This window comes from Hevea brasiliensis, chromosome 10 (assembly GCF_030052815.1).
Source record: "Hevea brasiliensis isolate MT/VB/25A 57/8 chromosome 10, ASM3005281v1, whole genome shotgun sequence".
Taxonomy (NCBI): domain Eukaryota; kingdom Viridiplantae; phylum Streptophyta; class Magnoliopsida; order Malpighiales; family Euphorbiaceae; genus Hevea; species Hevea brasiliensis.
The window spans coordinates 10,432,079-10,458,280 of record NC_079502.1 but is presented as its reverse complement, the minus strand read 5'-3'; the positions used below and the strand labels follow the sequence as shown (position 1 = coordinate 10,458,280).

Here is a 26,202-nt window from a genome sequence, read left to right as displayed (position 1 = left end):
ATTTATGATACGGATAAAATGTTTGACTTAACAACCTCTATTTTGGCCGTAGGTTTGTCTAACGTTGTTGTTAAAATTAATGTTGAAAAAAACATTTTAAATTAAAAAGTATTAACAAATATTTAAAATTAAATTTAATAATACAATAATTTTTTTAACATATAAAATGATGTTTTTCCCAAAAAAAAAAAGTGTCTTGAAACCACAATGCCAAACAAGCATAAAAAATGGCCCATGTGTCAGACTCTAATTTTAGAGCTTTAAATATGACTTTTGGCATGAGTGGCGCATACACAAGAAATGAATCATGAATATCTGCTCATGTCCCATTACCTGACATCCCATTGTTCCTGAAGCATCAAAGAAGCCATATAAACCAGCCGCTAGGAAGAATTGAGAATTCTTCATATTCCAAAAACAAGGTTAACAATCATAATTCGCAGACAAGGCCTAGTTTCTGGGGTAACATATTCAAACATGGTGGTTTTTTCAATGGCCCACACATGAAACATCAAGTGGTCCTCATGTTTAAAATTGCACCACTTAAATATTGAAAGCAGCCACACTTCAGCTTTCTACTCCATCAAAATGTGCCACACACTAAATGAACATTGTAAAAATAGTCCTCCTTTTACACCATATTCTGCCGCGTATGTGTGAACCATTCGCTCTATCTATTCTTTTCAATGAACTCTTCACAGCTATGCCTCTGATCATTCTCAAGTCTCAACATCATTTGCTTGCAGGAAATGGTCCTTTAACTCCTTTGGCTTTTCTAGCAGCCAAACTAGGAAAGTCCCTTCCCTCTGTTCTAACCATGTGTAGTTGTCGCCAAATAGAACAATAGAAAAGTAGGAACCAAAACAATAAAAAAAAAAAGATATAATGTCAAAGAAACATTAAATAAATTCTCACTCAATGGAAATGAAAATTCCACAATGTAGTAGCCAAATTCAGATTGAATTGGTGCCTCGAGGTGCATCAACAGTGCAATTATCAATTGATATCAACGAGAATCTCACTGTAGAAATCATCAGGAAGCACAAGTCTAATCTATCAAAGTAAAGAGAAAGTTGAGATAGTTATCTGGATATTATACAAAAATGAAAACTGCGCCTAAATATGAATCGAAGGCAACAGATATCTTCCCTCAGAGGAACTGAAGCACTGGTCACGCGCTTGACTGCACCACCTGGGAAATACACCTGCAAATCCTTATAATCCTTGAATACCCAACTCTAAGACCATCAACTGCAGCTTTTATTTTAGCTGATAGTGACTCAGGCAGTGAGATGTATGTCCCAGAAACGGAAGCTTGTAGCTGACATGGAAAGATGTCTGAAGGATATATCCCACTGTTTCAGAAATCCATTTCAGACTGTAAACATTTAGCAAACCATAAATCTACACAAACAGTACGAGGTAAAATTGATGACATCATATGCAACAAGTTGTGACTTCCTACAGGTTAAAGGTCCAATCCAAACTCACCATCTTGGAACACGGTTTAGCTCTATTTATTTGCTCAATCATTTTTCTTTTAAATTTTGAAAACATATATGTTCTTTTTACTAATATTGTCAAAATTTCTAGCAATTAAAAAATGAAACCAACCCAAAAGAAAATAATGGCCTCTAAATATCACATCTATAGTGAGACTCTAAGCATTCATAACCAGCAAGTTCAAAAATTAGGCAACTCGGATGACCATTCAGATCAAGCGTGTCTTCAATTTTTGGCCTAATACAAACACTTCCATCATGCAGGGTGCTTAAAAATCAGGAGCAAGAAATAGCTTACCAAACTGATCTAACTTTTATAATGAATAAACACATGCATTCAACCCACATTACACATGCTGCAAAAAAACTAATCTCCTAATTTGAATGTGGTCCGCTTATTTTTACTGAATGTGCTGCTGTAAGTACATTGCCACTTTTTATGGACAATTACTACCTGACTGAAAATAAGTTTTGAAATAAAGCAATAGCATTACCTTACGAAGACAATGCTTGCAAAATAAAAATGTTACTACAGTGACAAATTTTGCAAAAGTCAACTTCTTTGTAAGGTTGACGCATCCAACAGCAGATTAGTCAATTGGTCTTATCACATACTATTGGTCATAGGATGAGAAACAAGTTCCATCGTAATCAGAGGCTAAAACCCACACTCATCATGTCAAATGGCTGAATTTCGAAGGTAGGTGTTGCACTCAAGAAACATGCCAAAAAAAAAAGAGAGAACAGTTATTACTTTTTAAGCTTAATATGTTCACAAAAGTAAACCTAAATGATCCCTATTGATGTAAGGGGAAGTAGTGAAAACAGGTTCAGCTACTCTAGATCTTTCTGAGATGTAGACCTAAATTAGGTAGCATGGAATATAAAAATCCATGCAGCCGATGCAAACTAGTTTGAGATTATGGTTTAGTTGAATTGAGTACAAGTGATTCCTAGAGTGTAGAACTGACTAACAGAAGTATTTATCTAATGATATTTGCAATTAGGTGCAAATATCCGGTGCAATGGTGAGAACCTTGACATAGAACATGCAAACTTCACAGGCTTCTGTCAGTTGCCAGTTCATGCCAAAATGATAAGGGTATGCCTGTATCAGGACCTACCCTAGATGGAAAAGTTTAAGCAACACGAACACTGGCCGGCAGGTCAGTGAATTAGTGCATAACTTAATCAGTTCAAAATATTGCTCTACTAAGATACATTGAGTTTACATAACCTTTAGTAATAATGAAAAAAATATAAGTTGTGCAAATTTTACCATTTCAAACATGTCATGTCAAGAGTCACCATCACCTTCCTACCATTGTTAAAATCAATGAAACAAAGCTGCAAATCCAGCTGCTCAACTGCAAATAACAAAAACATACGAAGTTACCAAATGAAAGTTAGTTCTGGCCTACTGGAGTATAAGTTTATAAATAGGAATAATTTGAAACCAAAAATATAAAATAATAGGCAATGAATGAGAGAGCTGAATAATAGGTAAATTCAAACTGAATTTCCCAAGGGCAGAATATAAATGCAAATGCAAATGCTTCAATGGCCATGGTCCAAAGTCTATAAATAATAATATAGTATAGCTAAATCAGTTGATTCAATTAATCAATTCTCTCAAGGGTGAAAATATTATGCATGAAAAAAGAAATAAATGTACTAAGAGGGATTTGGAAAATCAAGAAGCATATGTTGGCTTCTTAAACCCTTTTGCAACAGAGTCACCATATCCCATGCAACTCACTGAACCAGATCAATTTTGAAGGACTGACGAGAGTGAACTACTAGGTAGGCCCATAAAGTATTCTATTAGGATAACCATATGTAATTTGTGCCTCTGCAACCAGGAATCTTGGTATGACGTTGGCAATAAAGCATCAAACTTCTCCAAATTACCACTAAGCACCATGAGGCTTTACCTTGACGATGTAATAATGACATGAGTTATTTGACATTGCATTTCCTATCATACCAAATGACTACTAGAGAATGTAGAAATGCCCTTATCATGATTTCTACAAACTCAATATTTGATTTGAGTACCTGTAGTCTAAATTACACTAAATTTCAAGCAAGCCACCTTTTAAGAATATAATGCATTTGGTCAATGTCATAATCCCAAGCCCACAGACAAATAAGGAGAAACATAATCACAAAAGCATTATCAGTTACCAGAGGAAGAACGAAAGCATGTGTGGACCAAATTTCTAATTTCTAATTGTGCTAATTGTACTTCTGCAACCACATCAAGTAGATTATGCAGTAGTGAACAGGTAATCTGCACAACCAAAATGGCATTAGAACGAAAGGAACTATTGATAGTATTCAAGAATCACTGGTGTATTCAGTCAATTCAGCTCTTCCTACACAATGCAAATAATAAGACACGCACACACAGATATACTCCATGAACTTCAGTAAAACTAATAACCCAAACGCAAAATAGAAAAAACATAAGAGGAAAAATATCAATTGCTTGCAAAAATATGTTCATGGCATATGTGGGGAAGCACAAAAAAACAACACATGTTTGCATCTTTTGGTAATTAAATTGGAAGCTTCTCTGTTAAATGATTGACACAATTGCATCCGCAGAGTCCAACAAAATAAGGCCGAAAAAAAAGGACCAAATGCAAAAGGAGATCTAGACTTACTTGTGTTTCTTGTGCAAAACTTTTGGACCCAATGTGCCTCTTTGTGTTCTTAGCATTTAGAACACATGCAAATGCTGACCAAGCATCCATGTTAGGGAAGTTCTAATAAACGAGAAACACTGAGTTTAGAATGAGCACACCAAAAAAAAATTATTCAGGCATATAGACAAATGCTTGACTGCATTACCTTTGTGATGGTGATGCCATTCAATGTGTTTAAAACAAATATACTAGGAATAGGACCATCGTTTATTGTAAATCTGCATCTCATCACAACAAAAGAATAAAATTAAAAGGCAATAAGGCATAATTCAAATTAAATATGCATTTTATGTTTCAATTGGAAATGGCATACCAAAGTAGGGAAAAAAATCAACAAAGAAGCAACCTTTGGTAGATTGAGCCTTGGTAGTTGAGAACAAGATTTTGTTTCTCATTCCTGCTCCCAAAATCATCAACTTCCCACAACTGATGAATAACAGACACGACACCTCTCAGTGACATGGAACATTACACTACACATGATAAAAAGAATCATTATAAAAGCAAGAAGACCTGCAACTCCTCATGTACAAGCCTGCAAGAGGTTTTCTTCTTCAGATGATCATTGAGCAGTACAATTGTCTCAGAACAGCTTTTTTCTCCCTTCATTTTCAAGTAATTGTGGAAAGATTTGGTTAGATTCTTTATTTTCCTATCTAAAGCTTCACACTCATGCTTCATCGTGGCCACTTTTTCCCGGCAAACCTGCAGCATAACAAAGCATGCACTTTATGACAAAACTAAAAATGAAATTGATAGTATCTCCTAGATCTTTGAAGAAATTCTATGACCAGAATGGACACAAACAAGGTATATTGGCAAATATGGAGACATGTGTTAAAGAAATAAATTAAATATTCCAAGAAAGAAAACCTTGTATTACGAAAAGAACAAAAATCGATCCACATTAATGCAGCATGTATACGGGCAAACATTCCATGTTTACAATTTTACACGCTATGCATTTAGAAATCTGACTTCCAACAATAATCTGTGAACATCTATGGACTAAGAAGAAAGAAATATCATTTTGGCATACATTTCCAATTTCCGATGATCATTCATGAAAATACATAGGTAATTTTACATGGACTTAACTTAGCATTGCAACTATGCAGTGATCTCACTTTGTTCCATCATCTATTACAATGCGTTAAGAGTGAATCAATGCAATAATCAAATCCCATCCTGACAAGGTAATAACTAATTGCAAGGATGATGCGAGGTTAGAGAGGGGGAAAACATAGTAAACCTTAGAAAACAACCCCCTGACTTTTGATTTGAGTAAAAAAATAAAATAAAATAAACCCTCAGGATTTGGGAAGCTAAAAGAAAGAGAGCACACAAAGTTCTTAAATGATCAAGTCCTTTCAGCAGTTTTCTAGATAGGAAAGAACTGAAAGGACTGATTAATGTAGTTCTAAACAGGATCAAACTACAATTTTGTAGTACAATACGCAAATTTTTATTCTTTTTCTTCTTACAGTTACTGAAAATGGCCTACCATCGTATCACACAATTTAAGAAAATACTCTCCTTAATGCCACATAAATTTATTTATAGGCAAAACAAACATGAATAAACTTCAGGGAACTGAAGGGCTTATAGAACAGATTACAATCTTAAAACTGATGTGAATACCTCATGTTTGCTGCCCAAATTAGACGTGCATGAATTTCTAAGATTATCAACTATATTATCCCTGTCACTAGGCGAAAATAGAAATCTTCTATTTGACTTCAGCATCTCAGACCTATGAATTGCGAAGCTCAGTTCTTGTGCTCTTCTCTGTATCCAAGAACAGAGACAGATTACAAATAATATGTGCATAATTGAAAGAATGTAAAACACAAATATAAGGGGAGAACTACCAGTAATTTATCATGCTTGACAGACTTTAATTGCTGCCTTGCCCTTTCATACACTAACTTATAAAGCAACATTTTTGTTTCAGCTACTCTGTAACATTAACTGACTAATCAGCAATTCTTCCGCAAAATTAATTCAAAAATAATGATGCAAGGACAAAAGACATCCATATTCAAGACATAGTAATATCAACAAGATGAGAAACCACCTTTTATGCCTAACTTCACTGGAATGATCACTCACTTTCTGTAGAAAAAGTACAAGAAACGTGTTAGAGGTTAGGCTAGACTGCAAAACTGTATATGTCATAAGGTGATACTTTTTACTCTATTTTTCAGACCTGAGGCTGTATTTGGGAACAGAGTATCTCATAAATCTTAATCTTCTCCAGGTGAACCAAAATATCTTGCAGAACACCAATCTACAAAGTGGAAATTTTTATATTATATAACACAAATAATAGCAACACAAGCATATTGTAAAGGAAGACAGGAGTACATATTACCGAACTCATATTTAGTTTATCTATAAATGGAGAGAACAACTGCTGCATATCAGTTGAAAATTTTGTAGAAATCTGCAAGATAAACACTGAAGTCAAAATGAATTTGAAAGACACATCACAAATTTCTGCAAAACAACCTTGTGGTATTGATCATTTGCATTGTGTCATCTTGTGTTCTTTCTTTTTTTTATTTTTTTAATTTTTTTTGATAATATAATTCCACCTAAATAGTTTATGCTTAGACAGTACTAAGCCCGGATAAAAGATGAGAGTTGCGGTAAGTGACAACCAACGTAAAAATTTAGTCACACCTTATGATATGGATTCAAATGATATAAACGTTGAAGCATCCTCTACTTACGACGCGCTACATCGGAGCCCAGGTGTAGTGAGAAATATGTAAGAGTGTAGGGCGTTCACCGAAAGCGATGCGCCATGCCAGCACCTGGGTGTGGTATTAAATGAGCAAGGGTTCCTACATCATGGACGGGTGTGAGTAAAGAAGTTAATCCATAGGTCAAATAGTAGAACAGATAGTGAAACAGAACACAAGATAGACATAGAAAACAATAGAAGATATCATAGAAGGAGACTAATTAGGAAGAAACAAGATAAGAGAAGGATCAGGATTAGTACTTGGAATGTTGGATCACTTATAGAAAAATTAATTGAGCTTGTGAATACCTTGAAAAGGAGAAAGGTGAATAGTGCTTGCATTCAGGAGACTAAATAGATAGGGGAGAAAAGCAAGGAAGTGGGTAATTCAAGGTACAAACTGTGGTTTACCGGAAAGGAGAGAAACAAAAACGGAGTAGGCATAAACATAGACAAAACATTGAAAAACGCTGTAATAGCTGTGAAAAGAGTAGGAGATAGAATTATACTAGTAAAGCTAGTATTAGAAGGAGAAACAATAAATGTAGTTAGTGCTTATGCCCCACAAATAGAACTAAATAGTGAGAGTAAACAAAGGTTTTGGAAAGATATGGATGATTTAATGTAAAGCCTACCGAATGAAGAGAATGTTTTCATTAGTGGAGATTTGAATGGACATATAGGAAGTGGTAGGCAAGGTTATGAGAATGTTCATAGAGGTTTTGGTTTTGGCAGTCGAAATGAGGAGGAAAAAAGCATCCTGGATTTTGTTATGGCATACGACCTAATACTAGCAAATACCTATTTTATAAAAAGAGAGTCACATTTAGTGACTTTCAAAAGTGGGCAGCATAAAAGTCAAATCGACTTCCTCTTAACCAGGAAGACAAATAGAGCTTTATGCAAGGATTGCAAGGTCATTCCAGGAGAGGCTTTAACAAGTTAACATTGGTTAGTAATCTTGGATGTCAAGTTTAGGAACAATTCAAGTAAGGTCAGAAGAAATAGTGCAGCTCGAACAAAGTAGTGGGAGTTCAAAGAAGTAAAGCAAGTGATGTTCAAAAATGAGCTTCTCGAGTTCGAAGCATGGAAGCTGGATATGGAGGTCAATGGTACATGGATACAGATGGCATCAAAGATTAGAGAATTTGTTAGAAAAGTACTAGGAGAGTCTAAAGGACATGGACCACCCTCAAAAGAGAGATGGTGGTGGAATGATAAGTACAAAAGGCAGTGAAGAGAAAAAGAAAATTGTATAAGAAATTATCTAAATGTGATAATAATAAGGTATATGAACAGTACAAAATAGCAAAAAAAGAGGCAAAAAATGCAGTTAGTCAAGCAAGAGCACAAGCTTTTGAAAAGTTATATGAGAAGCTTGAAACTAAAGAAGGGGAGAAAGATATTTATAGATTAGCAAGGAGGAGAGAAAGGAAATGTCAAGATCTCAATCAAATTAGGTGCATTAAGGATAAAGAAGGAAAAGTGTTGGTGAAAGATGAGGACATTAAAGAAAGATGGAGAAATTATTTTAATGATCTCTTTAATAATAGTCAAAATAGTAATAGCATGAATATAAACTATAGAATAATAGAAAAGAATGTGCATTATACTAGAAGGATTAAATCTTTAAAAGTAAATGAAGCACTTAAGAGAATGAAAGTGGGTAAAGCCTGTGGACCCAATGGAATATCAATTAAAATGTGAAAGTGTTTGGGAGATATGGGAGTGGCATGGTTAACTAAATTATTTAATAAGATTATAAACTCAAAGAAAATGCTTGATGAATGGAGGAGTATTTTAGTACCTATTTTTAAAAATAAGGGAGACATACAGAGTTACTCAAATTATAGGAAAATTAAACTCATGAGCCATACTATGAAGTTGTGAGAGAGAATTGTGGAACATCAACTACGTCATGATACTTTTATCTCTCTCAATCAATTTGGCTTCATGTCCGGTCATTCAACTATGGAAGCGATCTTTCTCATTAGAAGCTTAATAGAGAAATATAAAGATGTGAAGAAAAATCTACACATGATTTTTATTGATTTGGAGAAGGCTTATGATAATATTCCAAGAGATGTCTTATGGAAAGTGTTAGAACAAAAGAGAGTATCTATTAGGTACATACAAGCGTTGAAAGATATGTATGAAGAAGCAACTACCATTGTGCACACAGTAAGAGGGGACACAAGAGATTTTCCGATCTCAGTTGGATTACACTAAGGATCAGCTATAAATCCTTACCTTTTTACATTAGTTTTAGATGAATTGACGAAACATATACAAGAGAGAATTCCTTGGTGCATGATGTTTGTGGATAATATGGTTCTGATAGATGAGACGCGAAAAGGAGTCAACAGAAAACTAGAGCTTTGGAGAAATACTTTAGAGTTAAAGAGCTTTAAGTTAAGTAGAACGAAGACAGAATACATGCATTGCAAGTTCAGTGATGCCAAACTGGTAATAGGGAAGGAGTTAATTTGGATGGAGTGGTACTGTCCCAAAGTAATCACTTTAAATATCTCGGCTCAGTCCTTCAAGTATATGGGGGATGTGAGGAGGATGTTAGTCATAAGATTAAAGCCGGATGATTGAAGTGAAGACGAGCCACTGAAGTCATAAGATTATGTCTACGCTTCACACAAAATTGAGGTGGTTTGGTCATGTGAAGCGTAGACATACGGAGGCTCCAACTAGACAAGTAAAGCACATTAGGTTAAAGGATAGAAATAAAAAAAAAGGGTAGACCTAAATTGACTTAGAGGAGAGTGGTACAACATGATCTAGAAGCATTACACATTTCTGAGGATTTAACCCAAAATCATTTAGAGTGGAGAAAGCAAATTCATATAGCCGATCTCAAATTTTTTGGATAAAGGCTTAGTTGAGTTGAGTTGAGTTGAGTTGAGTTGAATTGATTTTTTTTATAATATGTTTTATTCATCCAAGGTTTACTCCACAATTTGATTCTATCACATTAAAATTGACTATTTACTAAAGAGTCAATGACTTTTTATTAAATAGTTTGACATGTTAGTTTATTTATTCTTTTTGCCATTTGCCTTTCTTCGTCACAAATACCGCAAGATATAATTTTGGCCCTAGGGTTAGGTTAACTTCTGTGGAATAAGTAATGTAGCAAAACACACGGGAATTTATTTCACATTAGAAACACAAGATGAAAATGTGAAGATGAGCATAACTTATGCAAGTCTACCTTCGATTGGCAAACCTGGATATGCAGATAACGTAACAAAAGAGGTTAGCAAAATGCACATACATCACTCCAATGCTTCATCATTGTGTCGCTTCTGATCATCTTTCTTTTATCATCACTTCCACTAGCACAGGCCAACATGAACTCCAAATTAGAACCCTGACCTCTATTAATGTTTGGACTACTCTTGATTCTTCTAATTGTATCTTCATGATTTCCTTCATCAGGCACTAATTTTTCACTTCTTTTCTGTAGAGCAAAATTTTCAATATCTTGTGCAGGAATTTGGCTCTGTGAAACATGGAGTTCCAGATGGCTATCACTGTCACCAGGTCCACTGGAATTGGAGTTTGGAGACAGCACATCTTTCCCAGCCAACAATTGTACATTCTCATCATTAGACACATCACATAGTTCTTTCCTAGATAGACTTCGAGATAGCTCCTTCTCAATGGGACTCGAGTCATTACTTTACTAATGGGGCTCTGACTCAAGCATTACATCAAACTTAGAAGTTAGAATGTCAAACTTCATAAGCATCCAAAGAATGCCAAAACAGTTATTTACATGGCCCAATGACCAGAAAAACTGAACTCTAGCGTGTTTTTTCAAGTTTAGCAAATTTAGCCTAATTTGGGGATTTTTTTTTTTGCTACAGTTTTAGCCAACCAATCAAAATTGGAATAACTAACAAAACTTATTACTAAAATGAACAGAAATAATTAAAAAAATAAAATTGAAAATATTAAAATTTTAAATAATTTCCCACCTCTCTTTCTTTCTATCCTTTACCACTCCAGCATCCTTTCTCTCTCCACCATTATTGCAGTAATAATGGGAAATACTATCATGTTCACCAGTTCGCAAGCTCTTGAATGCCGCAAAAATGTTCATAAGCTCAAGCGAACTTTTGCCAAGAAAAACTGAGAGATATGTTCAACTGTGTCAGCTCATTGAGGGTCAAACCCACAGTCTGGATCAATTAGTCTAAGTAGCTTTAACCATGCTCCATACATTCAACCAGCTTTAGGGGCAGGTTTTGAGCACCATGGATATGTTGGTAAGTTTGATGATGATGTAAGATATCTAGAGATGGTTCTTCATCCTTGGGATGCAGGTCTGGAAATGTTCAAGACATACTTTGATTGAATTGCAGGGGGGAAAAGGGAAGCAGAGATCAAGGAGAAGAGATGGAGAGGGGGCAATAAAAAAATAAAATTATTGTTTTTTGTTCTAATTAATTAATAATACAATTTTATTATTTATTCCAATTTTGATTGCTAGGATCAACTTGCAACCAACTTCCCAAATCAAGCTAAGATTGTTAAAAGTTTAAAGGTTTGATCCAAATTCAAAAAATGCACAAACGTTTTGGATTTTATTGATCATCAGGCCGATTAACATTAACAAGCAACCTAGGACTACATAGGACCAAATTAGAGAGAGAGAGAGAGAGAGAGAGAGAGAGAGAGAGAAATGTAACCTTCAACAATGATGGCTCATTCACATTTCTCCAATGAATGTAGAGGGAATCTGGGGCAGGAAGAGAAGCTTCATTCCGCTTCCCAGGAAGTTCCTCTTTAGAATAGATTGGGTCAGTTGCACAAGGGATATTGCAATCTGGGCTTCCTGAGAAAAACTTCAGGGCACTCATCTCCCTTGAAGGAGTTCTTACATCTGGTAAGGTTTCACATTCATTTTGCACATCAGCAGGGTAACTTTGCTCGTCATGCACCTTTTCCACTTGATTAAAGTCTCCAAAATGATTAATCTCTATAACAGATGAGGTGGATAGCTTGGTCCCTTCAGCAAACCAGGATTCTGATTCATCGGTTACTGCAGCAGAATGACTATTGTTGGTAACATTACCTATTGAAGTCTTAACTTGTCCTAAGCCAATGCTAACAAGCTCAATCTTCTGAAGGCCACGAGGGACAGTACTGTGATTTTCTGTTGATGAGGCTAGCCTCTGATCCAACATTTTTCCTGGATAAACAAACACATCAGGTTGTCTGCTTGTTTTCACATCATTGCCATGTTCCAGTTTAATCTCAACCGATGGGGAATCAGATCCATAAAAGACCACCACCTGTTTTTGCAAGTTCTCTGGCATCAAAATGTGTTGGCTGACTTTATTCTGCAATGAAGTGAACTTAGAAGGTGATGCCACTTCTGACATCAGCTGAGTATCACTCGTCTTAGAAAGAGTATGTGAAGACATAGGAATCAGAGATTCTGCACCTTCTCCAAGGCTTATAGTGCCCTCCATTTCACTCAAACTGCCATCATTCTTTGGGCTCCATATACCAGCATTATACTTATAGTTTGTTCTCTCATGATCCATGTTCTTCTGATCAACACTAGATAAATGCTTTTCTAAATTAGAAACCAGGGCATCCACATTTTTGCCCTCAATGTCTTTGTTGTTTTCTTCACCAACAGCATTTAGGGGAGAAGTTGTAGATGAATGGAGCTTTAATAACCTAAGTTTTGATTTTTCAATTACATCTTTCAACGAATTGGCAAGAGGAGAGGTATCAAAAATTTTGAACTTAGAACTGGTTTTGTAAAAGGGCAAAATATTCTCACCACTCTTTATATTTTCCTTGCCAAAAAAAGAACCTGGTTGCTTCGGGGAAGGAGTCATATATGATAATTGTCTACTGGATTTAGCAGCATCCAAAAAATTTTGCTGCTGTTTAGAGGACAATGAGGATATGGACTCAACTGCTGGAGATCTATGATGTTGATCAGAATTCTGATAAACAGCATAATTTCCGCTTCTATTGCTAGTAGATGTTTCTTCCAAGCAGCCCTCAATGGAAGTTTTTCTAGATTCATGTAGTGAAAATACATTCAACTGAGGAACTTTACCGTTCATCCTCTGAGCACCAACACTAAACTCAATATTAAGCATATTCGTCCCAATCAGAGCTTTACTATGGTCATTATTCACCTGCAATTGAAATAAAAATTGTTGTGCATAAGTCACTGCTTCACTTTCCTATGATAAAGGATACTCAATTAATGTTCAGAAAAAAATATTGAATTTGTTGGCCACTGTTATGGAAAGTCAATCACTATGTTATGGAAAGTCAATCACTATATTATTTTTCTGTATATTTTGTATTCTGTATTCCTATTTAGGATTTCTTATTTAGGATTTCTTCCTAATTAGTAGAACACAATTATAGGAATCAATTGTATATATATACCCATGTACAGATTAATTGAAATCAATAAGAATCATCTCTTTCTACATGGTATCAGAGCAGGTAATCAATCTAGGGTGACTATTTGTTCTCGCTACCCAGCTCAGGAGAGACCTTGGTCGCCGACCGGCCATTTCAACCCCGATCAACATTGCCGGCGTCGTCTCAACCCCCTCATTCCACCATCGTGTGCTGTTGCCTGATCCAGTATAACCATCAAAGGACTTCTGAGGTTTGGCTCTCAGATCCTATTTCGGTATTTGCTTGATTTGTGATTTTGGGTTATTTTGCTGCTATAAGCACTTTGGATTAGCGTTTCGGTTAGTTTTCTTTGTCTCAACAAATGGCAGACAATAAGAATATTATTTCTGATGTGATTCCGGTGATGACTAAGATCACGGAACACAAACTTAATGGTTCGAATTACCTGGAGTGGAGTAAGATCATAGGGTCTATTTGCGTAGCATTGATAAGGATGATCACCTTACTAAAGATCCACCCACGATGATACACGACAAACTTGGCTAAGGGAGGATGCTCGATTGTTTTTGCAAATAAACTAGATTCATAGTGAGGTAATTAGTTTAATTAATCACCGTGAATTTGTTAAGGAATTGATGGATTACTTAGATTTTCAGATTCGTAAAGGGAATATCTCCCGTATTTATGATGTTTGTAAGGCATTCTACCATGCTGAGAAAGAGGATAAGTCTCTCACGGCTTATTTTATGGATTTTAAACGGGTATATGAGGAACTTAATGTATTTTTGCCTTTTAGTCCTGATGTGAAAGTTCAGCAGGCCCAACGAGAGCAACCGGTTATGAGTTTTCTTGTGCCTTCCTTGAGTATGAGATCGCTAAATCTCGATTCTCTCCAGATCTTGAGATTTCCTCTTTGCATGAAACGTTCACACGGGTCCTTCAAATGCAGAGTACTCAATCTTCACAACTGTAAGTAGTGCTCTTATTAGCCGTAATCCAAATGGACAACGGTAATAGAAGAGAAAGTAGAGGAGGAATTACAAATGTATAATCAGTAATGGAGAGGCTAGTTCTAATCAGGACTCAAGAGGAGTCATTTGTTATTATTGCCATGAGCACAGCCATACAAAATATAATTGTCCGCAACTTCAGAGAAAAATCAGCGATCACGGATGGCAAATATGGCGTGAGAGAATTCTACAAGATCTTCCTCCGAGAAAACTATTTTGGTATCTGCAGAGGATTTTGCACAATTTTCCCAGTATCAGGCATCTCTAAAGCCTACCAGTTCCCCTGTCACCGCGATTGCTGAGTCAGGTAAATCTACTACATGCCTTGTGTCTTCTTCATCCAAATGGGTTATAGATTCTAGTGCGATGATCACATGAGTAATTCTAGTCTTCTATCCGCTTTCACCTAATCTCACTTCCTCTCATTACTTTAGATGGTTCTACTTCTTGTGTCATGGGTTCGAATCGCAACCCGACTTCACAATTTCTTTGTCTTCTGCTTTGTATTTACCAAAATTCTCTTTTAATCTACTTTCGTTAGTAAACTTACTCGTACCTTAAATTGTTCTTTCCTTTTCTGACGGTGTTTGTTTCGTGATCTTACGACGGCGTTATTGGTAGAGGACGCGAGTCAGGTGGTCTCTACATTCTGGAAAATCATGTACCGCGGTCGCTTGTTTGCTCCAGTACCTTAACACCTCTTGAAGCTCATTGTAGATTGGGTCATCCTTCTTTGTCTACCATGAAGAAGCTGTTTCCTCAATTTGATCTTTATCAAGACTAGAATGTGAGTCGTGTCGGTTGCAAAACATCATCGTTTGCCTTACGTGTCTAGAGTCAATAAACGGGCTTCATCTCCTTTTGAGGTAGTTCATTCGATGTTTGGGGTCCTTGTTCATTACATCTAAAACTGGATTTCGTTATTTTGTTACTTTTGTTGATGATTACTCTCGTGTTACCTGGTTATATTTAATGAAAAATCGTTCTGAGTTGTTTTCTATCTTTTGTGCCTTTTGTAATGAAATCAAAACTCAATTTAATATTTCTGTGCGCATATTAAGAAGTGACAATGCCAAAGAATACTTTTTAGCACAATTTCAGCCTTATATGACACAAAATGGCATTCTTCATCAGTCTTCCTGTGTGGATACCCCATCCCAAAATGGCGTGGCCGAAAGAAAAAATCGTCATCTTCTTGAGGTAACTCGTGCTCTTCTTTTTCAGATGAAAGTACCTAAACACTTTTGGGCGGATGCAGTTTCCACGGCATGTTTTTTGATCAATCGTATGCCGTCTTCTGTCCTTAATGGGGGATATTCCTTATACTACTTTGTTTCCTACAAAATCTTTGTTCCCTATTGAACCCCGTATTTTTGCTTATACCTGTTTTGTGCGTGATGTTCGTCCACAGGTTACTAAATTGGATCCAAAATCTCTCAAATGTGTCTTCCTTGGGTACTCCCGGCTCCAAAAAGGGTACCGTTGTTTCTCTCCTACTCTTAATCGTTATCTTGTTTCTGCAGATGTCACATTTTTTGAGTCTACTCCATTTTTTCCTCCATCATCTGTGTATGAGAGTCAGGGAGAGGAGGATGATCTCTTAATATATACTGTCCAACCAATGTCTAGTACTCTCTCACAGCCTGTTCCTTCTGTCTCTAGACCTACTCGACCTCCCGTTGTTCATGTTTATTCCAGAGATTGGAGATTCCCGACTGGATCCTCCACCACTATTTCGTTGGGAGATCCTGCACCTCATCGATCATGATTCTGATCTAGAGTTACCCATTGCTCTTCGTAAATGTAAACGTTCATGTACTTACCCTATCTCTTCTTTTGTTTCTTATAATCAATTGTCTTCTTTTTCTCGGTGTTTTGTTACTTCTTTAGACTCACATTATCCCTAATCATTAATGAGGCCTTTGTCTCATCGTGTGATGTTATGAAAGAGGAAATGAAGGCTTTAGATGCTAATGGTACATGGGAACTATTGCCTTTACCCACTAGTAAGAAAGCTATTGGTTGTAAATGGGTATATACAGTAAAGGTAAATCCTGATGGTTCTGTGGCTAGGTTAAAAGCACGCCTTGTAGCAAAAGGATATGCTCAGACATATGGGGTTGATTACTCTGATACTTTTTCTCCTGTAGCTAAACTTACTTCTATTCGCTTGTTTATCTCTTTAGCAGTTACATATGATTGGCCCCTGCATCAATTGGATATCAAGAATGCTTTCCTACATGGTGATCTTCAGGAGGAGGTGTATATGGAGCAACCAGCTGGGTTTGTTGCTCAGGGGGAGTTGGGTAAAGTTTGTAGGCTTCGAAAGTCTCTTTATGGCTTGAAACAAAGTCCTAGGACATGGTTTGGGAGATTCAGTGAAGCAGTACAGGAATTTGGTATGCAAAAGAGTAAGTGTGATCACTCAGTATTTTATAGGCAATCTGAGGCTGGTCTAATTCTCTTGGTAGTCTATGTGGATGACATTGTCATCACTGGGAGTGACTCTGCGCAGTATTTCATCTCTTAAAACCTTCCTCCAAACTCGCCTGGACCAAAGACTTGGGATTTTTAAAGTATTTCTTGGTATCGGGTTATGAGAAGTAAGAAGGGTATTTTCTTGTCTCAAAGAAAATATGTCCTCGATCTATTGACAGAGACAGGAAAATTAGGTGCTAAGCCTTGTAGCGCACCAATGACTCCAACTTTACAACTGTTAGCAGGGGATAGTGAGTTGTTTGAAGATCTAGAGAGATACAGGAGATTGGTAGGAAAATTGAACTACCTTACAATCACTTGTCCTGACATTGCTTATGCCGTTAGTGTGGTAAGTCAGTTTATGTCTTCCCCAACTGTTGCTCATTGGGAAGCCTTGGAACAAATCTTGTGTTATCTGAAGGGCGCTCCAGGAAGAGGTTTGCTATATGGTAATCATGGGCATTTGAATGTTGAATGTTTTTCAGATGCCGACTGGGCTGAATTTAAGGTTGACAGGAAGTCAACTACTGGATATTGCGTTTTTATTGGAGGAAATTTGGTGTCTTGGAAAAGCAAGAAGCAGAGTGTAGTTTCTCGATCTAGTGATGAATCCGAATACAGAGCCATGGCACAATCAGTATGTGAGGTAATGTGGATACTTCAATTACTAGATGAGACAGGTTTTAAGACCTCCCTGCCTGTGAAATTGTGGTGTGATAATCAAGCTGCTCTGCATATTGCTTCTAATCCGGTGTTTCATGAGCGAACCAAACATATTGAGATTGATTGTCACTTTATTCGTGAAAAGATTCAACAACAGATCATCTCAACAGGACACATCAAAACTGGAGAGCAGTTAAGAGATATTTTCACAAAAGCTCTGAATGGAGCTAGGATTGACTACATTTGTAACAAATTGGGCATGATTAACATCTATGCTCCAACTTGAGGGGGAGTGTTATGGAAAGTCAATCACTATGTTATGGAAAGTCAATCACTATATTATTTTTCTGTATATTTTGTATTCTGTATTCCTATTTAGGATTTCTTATTTAGGATTTCTTCCTAATTAGTAGAACACAATTATAGGAATCAATTGTATATATATACCCATGTACAGATTAATTGAAATCAATAAGAATCATCTCTTTCTACAGCCACTTTGAGCAAAACGGCAATAGATAGAAAATGTGGAACTGTGCCTGAACAGCTTGCAATTTCTAATCAAGAGGTGCCATGGAAAACAACATTTAAGGAGTTTCCATCAGTCATGTTGCTTGATGTTTGATTACACTGAAAGATATAACTCTGTGTAGATCACATAAAAGGACAAATGCAATGAAATCAAATGGCATAATTGAGCTTGCAGCGAAGCATATAAATTAGAGTGAAAACCATTGCAATATGGCATAACGCCAATTTAAGAATCACACCTCAACATCTAAAAAAAAAAATTAAGGATCTTACGAAGCATGTAACAAACGGAATACAAGTAACCCAGGCAATTAATTTATATCATTCATGACAACCTGAGAGGGGCAACATACTCCATATGAAATTGAAGAAGCCAAAGCACTGGAGAAAATCCAATCCAGAAGAGAAGTCTTACTTTGCTTAGTAGATTAGGCGTTTGCATTTGCTGATCAACAGATACATCAGCTTCCAAATCTTCATTACTACGAGATGAGGGACCACTAGTACTCTGATTAACAAGGGTGATCAAGGAAATACCATTCACCTCATCCAATTCCATGCAAGCTGCAGATACTCCCTCAGTATATGTGTCTAGCTTAGCAATATTTCTTGTTTCTTTATCCTTGCAAACTTTTTCATCTATGTGGCCACTCAAATTCTCATCGAATGTAGAAAGCTTCCTCTTCAATGTTTTTCCATTGTTAGAATCAGAAACAGAGGAATCTTGCAAATCTTTACTGCCTTCTGCCAAAAGTGCTTCCAGTGTAGGAGAAAGTTTCCCGTAATCATAATTGTGTGGGTTTTCTCCAACAAGACTCATGTCACTTGAATCTCTCCCACAACTAACTTTCTCAAATGGAAGAGAAACATGTGGAATTAGCTTCTTAGCTTTTGTTAGTACAATAAAACTTCCTGAATCAGAAGGACTGCTTATGTGGGAAGGTGTTTTCTCTTCAAGAGTTTTTCCTCCTGAATCTGATTTCACGAGACTATGGAAATGCATTGAAAATGCTGTGGAATCCATTGTAATATCATGATTATCATCTGAGGCAGCAGAGTCAGATAATCGCCCAGGTCTGATAAAACTTGCTGATACAGGCCCAAAAAAGTTGTCTTCTGAAAAAAAGCAACAGTATGAAATGCTTCAACGTTTCTTCTTAAGAAATTGCCATCTGGTGATGCATATATGAAGAGTAAGAAATGATAACTTTATTTTCTGAGCGATCTTGCAAGATTGAATTTTAAAATTTAAACTGATTATCTGAAATAATAAGGGTAAATTCGCTGGCTCGAACCACCTGAGTCTTTATACACACAACTGGAATAGCCCCTCTCAAATTCTTATCAAATTAGCATCAAACTAGATCATCCTCAGTTATGCAGCAGGCACAGTTATCTCTGCTACATCAAGCACCTGTAGAAAACCCCTAATTCAAATTTAACTAATCAACATTCAGTTTTGAATTTGTGGTGACATAAGAGTGAAGCAGAAGAAGCCAATCCGGTTTATTAGAAACGTAAACATATAACAGTCAAACTAATGCAAACCTAAAGAAAGCTTCAAAACCAGCAAAATTTATAAGAGAAAACGGAATCGACAAAATAAAACAAACCATCATTCGAAGTAGCAGAACCAACAATAGTACTTCCAGGAGACGGTGACTCAACTGGCCTCAAAAACGACTTCCTCGCATTGACAATGTCGTCTTCATCGTCTTCGTCTCCGGTTGGAGACATTTCTTTGGAATCATCACTATCAGCGAGGTCCCTGAAAAACCCTAGCACCTCATTCTCCGCCTCGGCGGCATTGCCGGAGCTGGGATCCTTCGCAGAGCAGTCTGGAGGGGTCTCATAGTCCTCATCTCGGTTGAAGATGTGGACGGAGGTAATCTCACGGTCAGCGAAGCTCACGCGCCGCGAACGCTTCTTCCTGACAGCTATGGTTTCCTCGTCGGTCTCGGCGTTGCAGGTGTCTTCAACAATCGGGGGATTTGAGGCCATGATTGAGCGGAAAATCGCGATAATTGGAAAGGATTATGAAATTTACAGCTAGGGTTTGAATTTGAATTGCATTTTGGGAGACTGGAACTGACAAGTGAGGATGATAGTAGGGAGATTTGAAAGGGCGGAAAACTAGATGGATTTAAACGCGGCAAGTCTGGTTATTTTTATAGGGAACAAAGTTGAAATTGGTCCTTATACTTTTTTTAAAATCAAATAAGGAAAGTTTGAATTTTTGTTTAAATTAATTTATAATTTTTAATTAAAATCAAATAAACTTAATTTTTAATTAAGAAAATAAAAATAATAATTTCTCTATTTTGTAATAATACATTATTAATTCTATATTTTAAATTTAAAAATTATAAATAAAAAAAATCCAATAATTTAACATAAAAATGTCTTTAACCCAAATGCAAAACCCACATTCTGCGTATACGCCTCTTCTTCTTCTTCTAAACTAAAACCCGGATTCTTTCTCTTGGAAATGGGAACTCGTAGGACATCTACGAGACATTAGGGATTGCATGGGGGCAGGAATTTGCGAGCAGGACTTAAGAGTTGGGGTTACCATTTGACAAGTTGCGCGTTCCATCCCTTCACAAAGATCGCTGTCGCCAGTGAGAGGAATGAAACTGGAAATTTAATTTTGGGATAAAAATAAATATTAAAAAAATTAAATGAAATTTTAATAAAAAAAATATAGAAAATAAAATAAAAAATAAAATATTAATAAATCAAAATTAAATAATATAAAATATGAATAAAATTTATATAAAGGTAAAAAAATAATAAAAAATAAAATTTATGTATAAAATTTTAATTTTAAAAATTTTTGGAGGAGCCACTGCCCCAAAAGCTCATGAGCAGTTCCGCCTGCTGTGCCTTTCCTATGGCTTACAATGCATCACTTGCTTGATTTACAAGTCAAGACCGCCGTGAGACGACATTATTTTTTACCGGATTAATTATTTTCGATTCTTTATTCGATCAGAAATGAAGCTTAAAGGGGGGATTGCCTCAAAAATTACCCAATTTAAATTTGAATCTAATTACTATTTTCAAAATTTATATATAAAAATTTATTATCGATTATCAGAATTTATCTTAAATACTATTATTATTATTTGTCACAATTCAACTTATGGGTCAGACCAGCACTAGGATCTAGATCGGTATAAAGCTTCCGAGGCCCGTACTAAGCCTTATTATTTTCAAACCCATGATCAAATTCACAATTTAGGTCCTTCATGTATATAAAATAATTTAAATTAAACTATTATAATTTTATTTTCGGCCAACTTAACTCAATCATTATCAGAAACTAAAATTAGGGGAACTCAACTCAATCCTGGTACATCGTTTACAAACTATTTAAAAATCATAAAAATTTTTCATTTATTAATATAAAAACTTAAATTCATACAGTCCCTGACAAGATCAATACTACTGCTAGTACATGCAAAGTTCTAAATTACAGATTTAGATAATAATAATAATACAATTACGTAATTACTGATAACCATCGAGAAAATAAATAGGTTATTCTGAAAAATGTCTCCTCCTGTAGCTTGGAAAAATAGGGTGAATAGGAATGAGCTTCCGACTCAGAGAGTAAAATACAAATTTTAAGTACAATTTCTATAGCTATCTAAAGTTAATGCATCCTAAAGAGTGGAATGCAAAACCATTAAAATTTTTATACACATCACATCATAAACTAAAAAGGAATTTGGAATACTCACACACCCAATAATGTTCAAACAGTACATATATGGGAGCTGATGCCCTATACAGCTCTCTTAATTCAACCTCTGCTAGCGAGTGTCTCTCAAGCCAGACTTTCGCTTGATAAAGTAAATGCGGGGGCCAGCGAGATCATCTCGAGCCGTGCCTACCCCGACTTATCCATAAAGGACCGAGTCCCAGTGAGTGTCTCTCAAGCCGCGTCTACCCGTCCTATCTATATCTAATACCATACACCACATACAAGCCAACACACACATTGCTCCAAATTACCATAAATAATATCTATGGCACTTCATCAATTAAGAATGCAATATAAAACGTGCCTAGTGTTTAACTACATGGGTACATATTTATAAGTGATGCATGGACATGCCTGAACATATAATAATATTGAAATTATAATTAAAATTAATATTTTACTCACAATACACCAGAGACGACTATAGAAGTTGAGTGAAGGAATATGGTTTACCCTGACCTCCTATATCAAATCTAACACCTGAAACGTGTCCAGAACGTCTGAAAATGCTAGGATTGACTATAATATCGACCACGTTCTAAGACGGGCCGTCGGGCAGCCGGATCTGGCTGAAAATGTAGTCCTGATGCCAGTGAGCTATATTGCACCTAAATTAAGTCTAAATTTTATTAATAATTATCATAAATTTATTTTTAAATTTTGGAAATCGAAAAGTTCAAAAATCTCACAAAGAGATCTAGACCGTCCGATTATTGCTTTTTTCAAACGGTGTCCGAGCGGAGCGGGACCAGTCCTATCTCTAAGATTTCGCCATTTTGAGTCCATCGGTGACCTCGGATTTTTGATCCGACGGTCAGATCACCCAAAAAATGATCGAAAAACCACTGCCATCACTTTCTCTCTCCTCTTTCTCTCTTTTCATTTCTCACCGAAAACTTCATCATTCTGGGCATGGTTGGTTGGAAAGTGGAGCTAGGTTCTTAGGGAGTTGATGGTAGCTTGGATCGCCGGCGTTGGTGACCGCAATCGGCTGAAAAACAACCTGAATTTCTCTCTCTCTCTCTCTCTCTCTCTCTCTCTCTCTCTCTCTCTCTCTCTCTCTCTCTCTTCCTCCCTACCGCTTCCTGACATCGCCGATGAGTGTGGAGTAGACAGGGAGGTCGTCGGTTGGTCACCGGAGAAAGGAAGAAGAAGAAGAGAGGGGAGGAGATGAGAGAGATGGGGGGGAGGGGAGCTCCTCCCGATTTTTGTTTTAAATTTTTATTCTTTTTTTTTTTAAACCTGCCCACACACCGCCCAATAGGGGTAGCCACGGTTCAGGAACCGCCGGTTACGGTTCAATGAAATCATAAACTTGAACCAAACCTTCAGGGGACGGTTTGGAAGACAGTTCCTGAACCGCCAGTTCCGGTTTGAGCCCCAATTTAAAACGGTTTGAAGGGTTTAGGGGAGCCCAGCTCAATCATAATACCCATCTTAAATAATCAATTTAATGCCATTATTTAAAACAATTTGTTTATACACTAGTGGAGCTCTAAAAATTAAATAAATAAATAAGGGAATACATAAACACAATAAAAATTATTAACTGAGAAATATAATAACCTACAAAGGAAAATGAAGATTAAACTCTAAAACTAAAATTTTCTTCTCCTACAATATAGGGAAAATTTGAATAAAAATGAGCGTTCGACTCAGAGAGTTTAGATATTGATAATTGGTGCAGTTTCTACAACAACCTAAAATAAGTACAATCCTATTGTGAAATGCATAACTACATATATAACAAATAATTCATCTAATATTTGCACAAAAAGATAATTTGGAGCTACTCACTCACCCAGTGTATCACATTAATACATAATTATGAGAGGTAATTCCTTATATAGCTCTCTCAATTCAAAATCGCTAGCAAGTTCAACTCAAGCCGAACTTTCGCTTAAATTTATGTGCAGGGGCCAATGAGATCAGCTCAAAGTCGTGCCTCACCCGTACTTTCCATATCCATAAGGATGAGGTTTCAGTGAGACTAGCTCAAGCCGCGACTATCCATCTAGTCCTGATCCATTACATGTCATATGTAACACACACATAACCATAAGACAGGTTCTTATGGACTTTTCATATCCATAAGGACCGGATTCCAACGAGACTAACTCAAGTCACGACTACCCATCCAATCCTGATCTATTATATGCCATATGTAACACACACTCATACAACTCCAAATTATCCTCAAGGCGGTAACACAATTAATTATACAATTCAACTCAACTCAACTAAGCCTTTATCCCAAAAATTTGGGGTCGGCTATATGGATTCGCTTTCTCTACTCTGAACGATTTTGGGTTAAATCCTCAGAAATGTGTAATGCTTCTAGGTCATGTTGTACTACTCTCCTCCAAGTCAATTTAAGTCTACCCCTTTTTTTCTTTCTATCCTCTAATATAATGTGCTCTACTTGTCTAACTGGAGCCTCCGTATGTCTACGCTTCACATGACCAAACCACCTCAATCTCCCTTCTCTCAACTTATCTTCAATTGGCACCACTCCTACCTTTTCTCTAATACTCTCATTACAGACTTTATCTAGTCTAGTATGGTCACTCATCCACCTTAACATTCTCATCTCTACAACTCCTATCTTAGATGCATACGACTCTTTCAGTGTCCAACACTCACTACCATATAATATAGCCGGTCATATGGTTGTATGGTAAAATTTTCCTTTCAATTTATTGGGAATCTTACGATCACATAAAACTCCCATGGCACGTCTCCACTTCAACCATCCGGCTTTAATCCTATGACTAACATCCTCCTCACATCCCCCATCTACTTGAAGGACTGAGCCTAGATATTTAAAGTGATTACTTTGGGGTAGCATCACTCCATTCAAACTAACTCCTTCCCTATCACCAGTTTGGCCTTCACTGAACTTGTAATGCATATATTCTGTCTTCGTTCTACTTAACTTAAAACCCTTTGACTCTAGAGTACTTCTCCAAAGTTCTAGCTTTCTATTGACTCCTTCTCGTGTCTCATCTATCAGAACAATATCATCCGCAAACATCATGCACCAAGTGTAACACTCCTATTTGTATAGCCTGGTATATTTTACTGTTCCGGTGACCGGAGGCGGTCTGGACAATTAAGGAGATTAGAACCATACTTAAGACAACTAGATAACCTATAAACACAAATAATTAGTAATGTCCAATTAGTTAAGTATAAACAAGAAAAATAGAACATAAGAAGTTAAACGAGCCGAGAGTCACAGTGATGGGTGACCTTATCAGGAACGACTGCGAAGTCGTTTTAAACTCAAATTTCGAACCTTAAAATGTGACGCCGCAGTCCTTAGGACCCTTATAAACACAGTGGACCAGAGAAAATCACGAAAAAGAACTGTTAAGCCAGTCAAATAATTAGGTCAGGGAGCCGGAAGAAATATTGAAGTATTTGCAAACCGGGATGAACCGGCGAGGGGCAATTTGGTCAATTGACCCCGAGAGCTAACTCCTGACCTAACTATCAAATAAAATCGGAGAAAAAAAAATTTTGGAATCGAGAATTAAATTAAAGAACTAATAGAAAAATAAATAAAAAAAAAGAAAATAAAAAAGTTAAAAAGGTGATGACATCATGCATGACATCATGCATGATGCCATAAAAATAATAATTAATATATTTAATTGATTGTCTTCCTAAGACATAAAAGAAAAGAAAAGAAAAGAAAAGAAATAAATAAAGTCATTTTCTTCCAAAAAACGTGACCCATCTCTTTCCTCCCTTCCTCACCAAAAACCATCATTGAAGCTCATCTTTGAGCTTGAAGACTACAAAATCCCACCATAAAAATTGTCTTACCATGGTTAAAGTTTGTTTGGGCAACTAGAAAAGAAGATTCAAGGGAAAGAAAGAAGGAGAAAATTAAGAAAAGGGAGATTGAAAATTCTGCATTCAAGGTTAGTAGCTAAACTTGGAAATTATAGTTTAATTTAAGTATTTATAGCATGAAGAACATGGAAATATGCTTAAAATGAAAAGAAATTAATTGTTGGAGGACTATATGGAAATTCTGGTAGCTAGGTTCTGTGATGAAAAGCATGTGTTTTGATTGAATTTAATATGTTAGGCAAGCTTATGTGAATGTGGTAGTGAGATTGAAATGTTTAGATTTGGTTAAATGCAAAGAAATTGTGAACTAGGGTTTTGGACTTAGGGTTTAGAGACAAAAATGTGAGGAAGTGGTAAATGATGTCTTTGACCTAATGTGAAGTGAAAAATGGTCATTTATGACCTAATTAAGTGTGTTAGAAGTGTTTGAATCAAAGCCAAATTCGGATGAAGCAGCATGACCAAATTTCTTTTGAGGGACCAAAAATGCAATTTTACAAGTCCAATTGGT

At 36.3% G+C, this 26,202-nt stretch overlaps 1 protein-coding gene across 12 annotated transcripts; it reads right to left on the bottom strand.

Annotated features, from left to right (window-relative positions):
- Positions 1-888: 888 nt before the first annotated feature.
- LOC110653957 (uncharacterized) lies at positions 889-20,234 on the bottom strand. Of its 12 annotated transcripts, none has more exons than XM_021809813.2 (17): positions 19,675-19,816; positions 19,360-19,488; positions 18,477-19,177; positions 11,669-13,141; positions 10,249-10,434; positions 6,588-6,659; positions 6,423-6,503; positions 6,291-6,328; positions 6,085-6,172; positions 5,855-6,001; positions 4,727-4,918; positions 4,560-4,639; positions 4,359-4,431; positions 4,172-4,273; positions 3,690-3,795; positions 2,782-2,869; positions 889-1,355 (listed from the first exon to the last, which is right to left on the bottom strand). In XM_021809813.2, exons 3-17 carry the CDS (start codon positions 19,083-19,085, stop codon positions 1,172-1,174), a joined length of 3,519 nt encoding a protein of 1,172 aa, XP_021665505.2. In that variant the 5' UTR covers positions 19,086-19,177; positions 19,360-19,488; positions 19,675-19,816; the 3' UTR covers positions 889-1,171. The 12 variants fall into 12 exon arrangements, 9 of the variants coding, with proteins under 9 accessions (XP_021665505.2, XP_021665496.2, XP_021665468.2 ...); XM_021809804.2 differs by having other exon boundaries at positions 19,360-19,475; positions 19,675-19,815; XM_021809776.2 differs by lacking the exon at positions 19,360-19,488 and having other exon boundaries at positions 19,675-20,233.
- Between the last annotated feature and the right edge of the window lie 5,968 nt (positions 20,235-26,202).

What these genes read in the sequence shown, in the direction of transcription:
- LOC110653957 (XM_021809776.2), bottom strand. Translation starts at nt 20,062, where the DNA reads ATGGCCTCAAATCCCCCGATTGTTGAAGACACCTGCAACGCCGAGACC. An exon ending in ATAAACTAAATATGAGTTCG is followed by an intron (nt 6,504 to 6,587) that starts GTAATATGTACT and finishes TCCACTTTGTAG; the next exon opens with ATTGGTGTTCTGCAAGATAT. An exon ending in TTGTACATGAGGAGTTGCAG is followed by an intron (nt 4,640 to 4,726) that starts GTCTTCTTGCTT and finishes GTTATTCATCAG; the next exon opens with TTGTGGGAAGTTGATGATTT.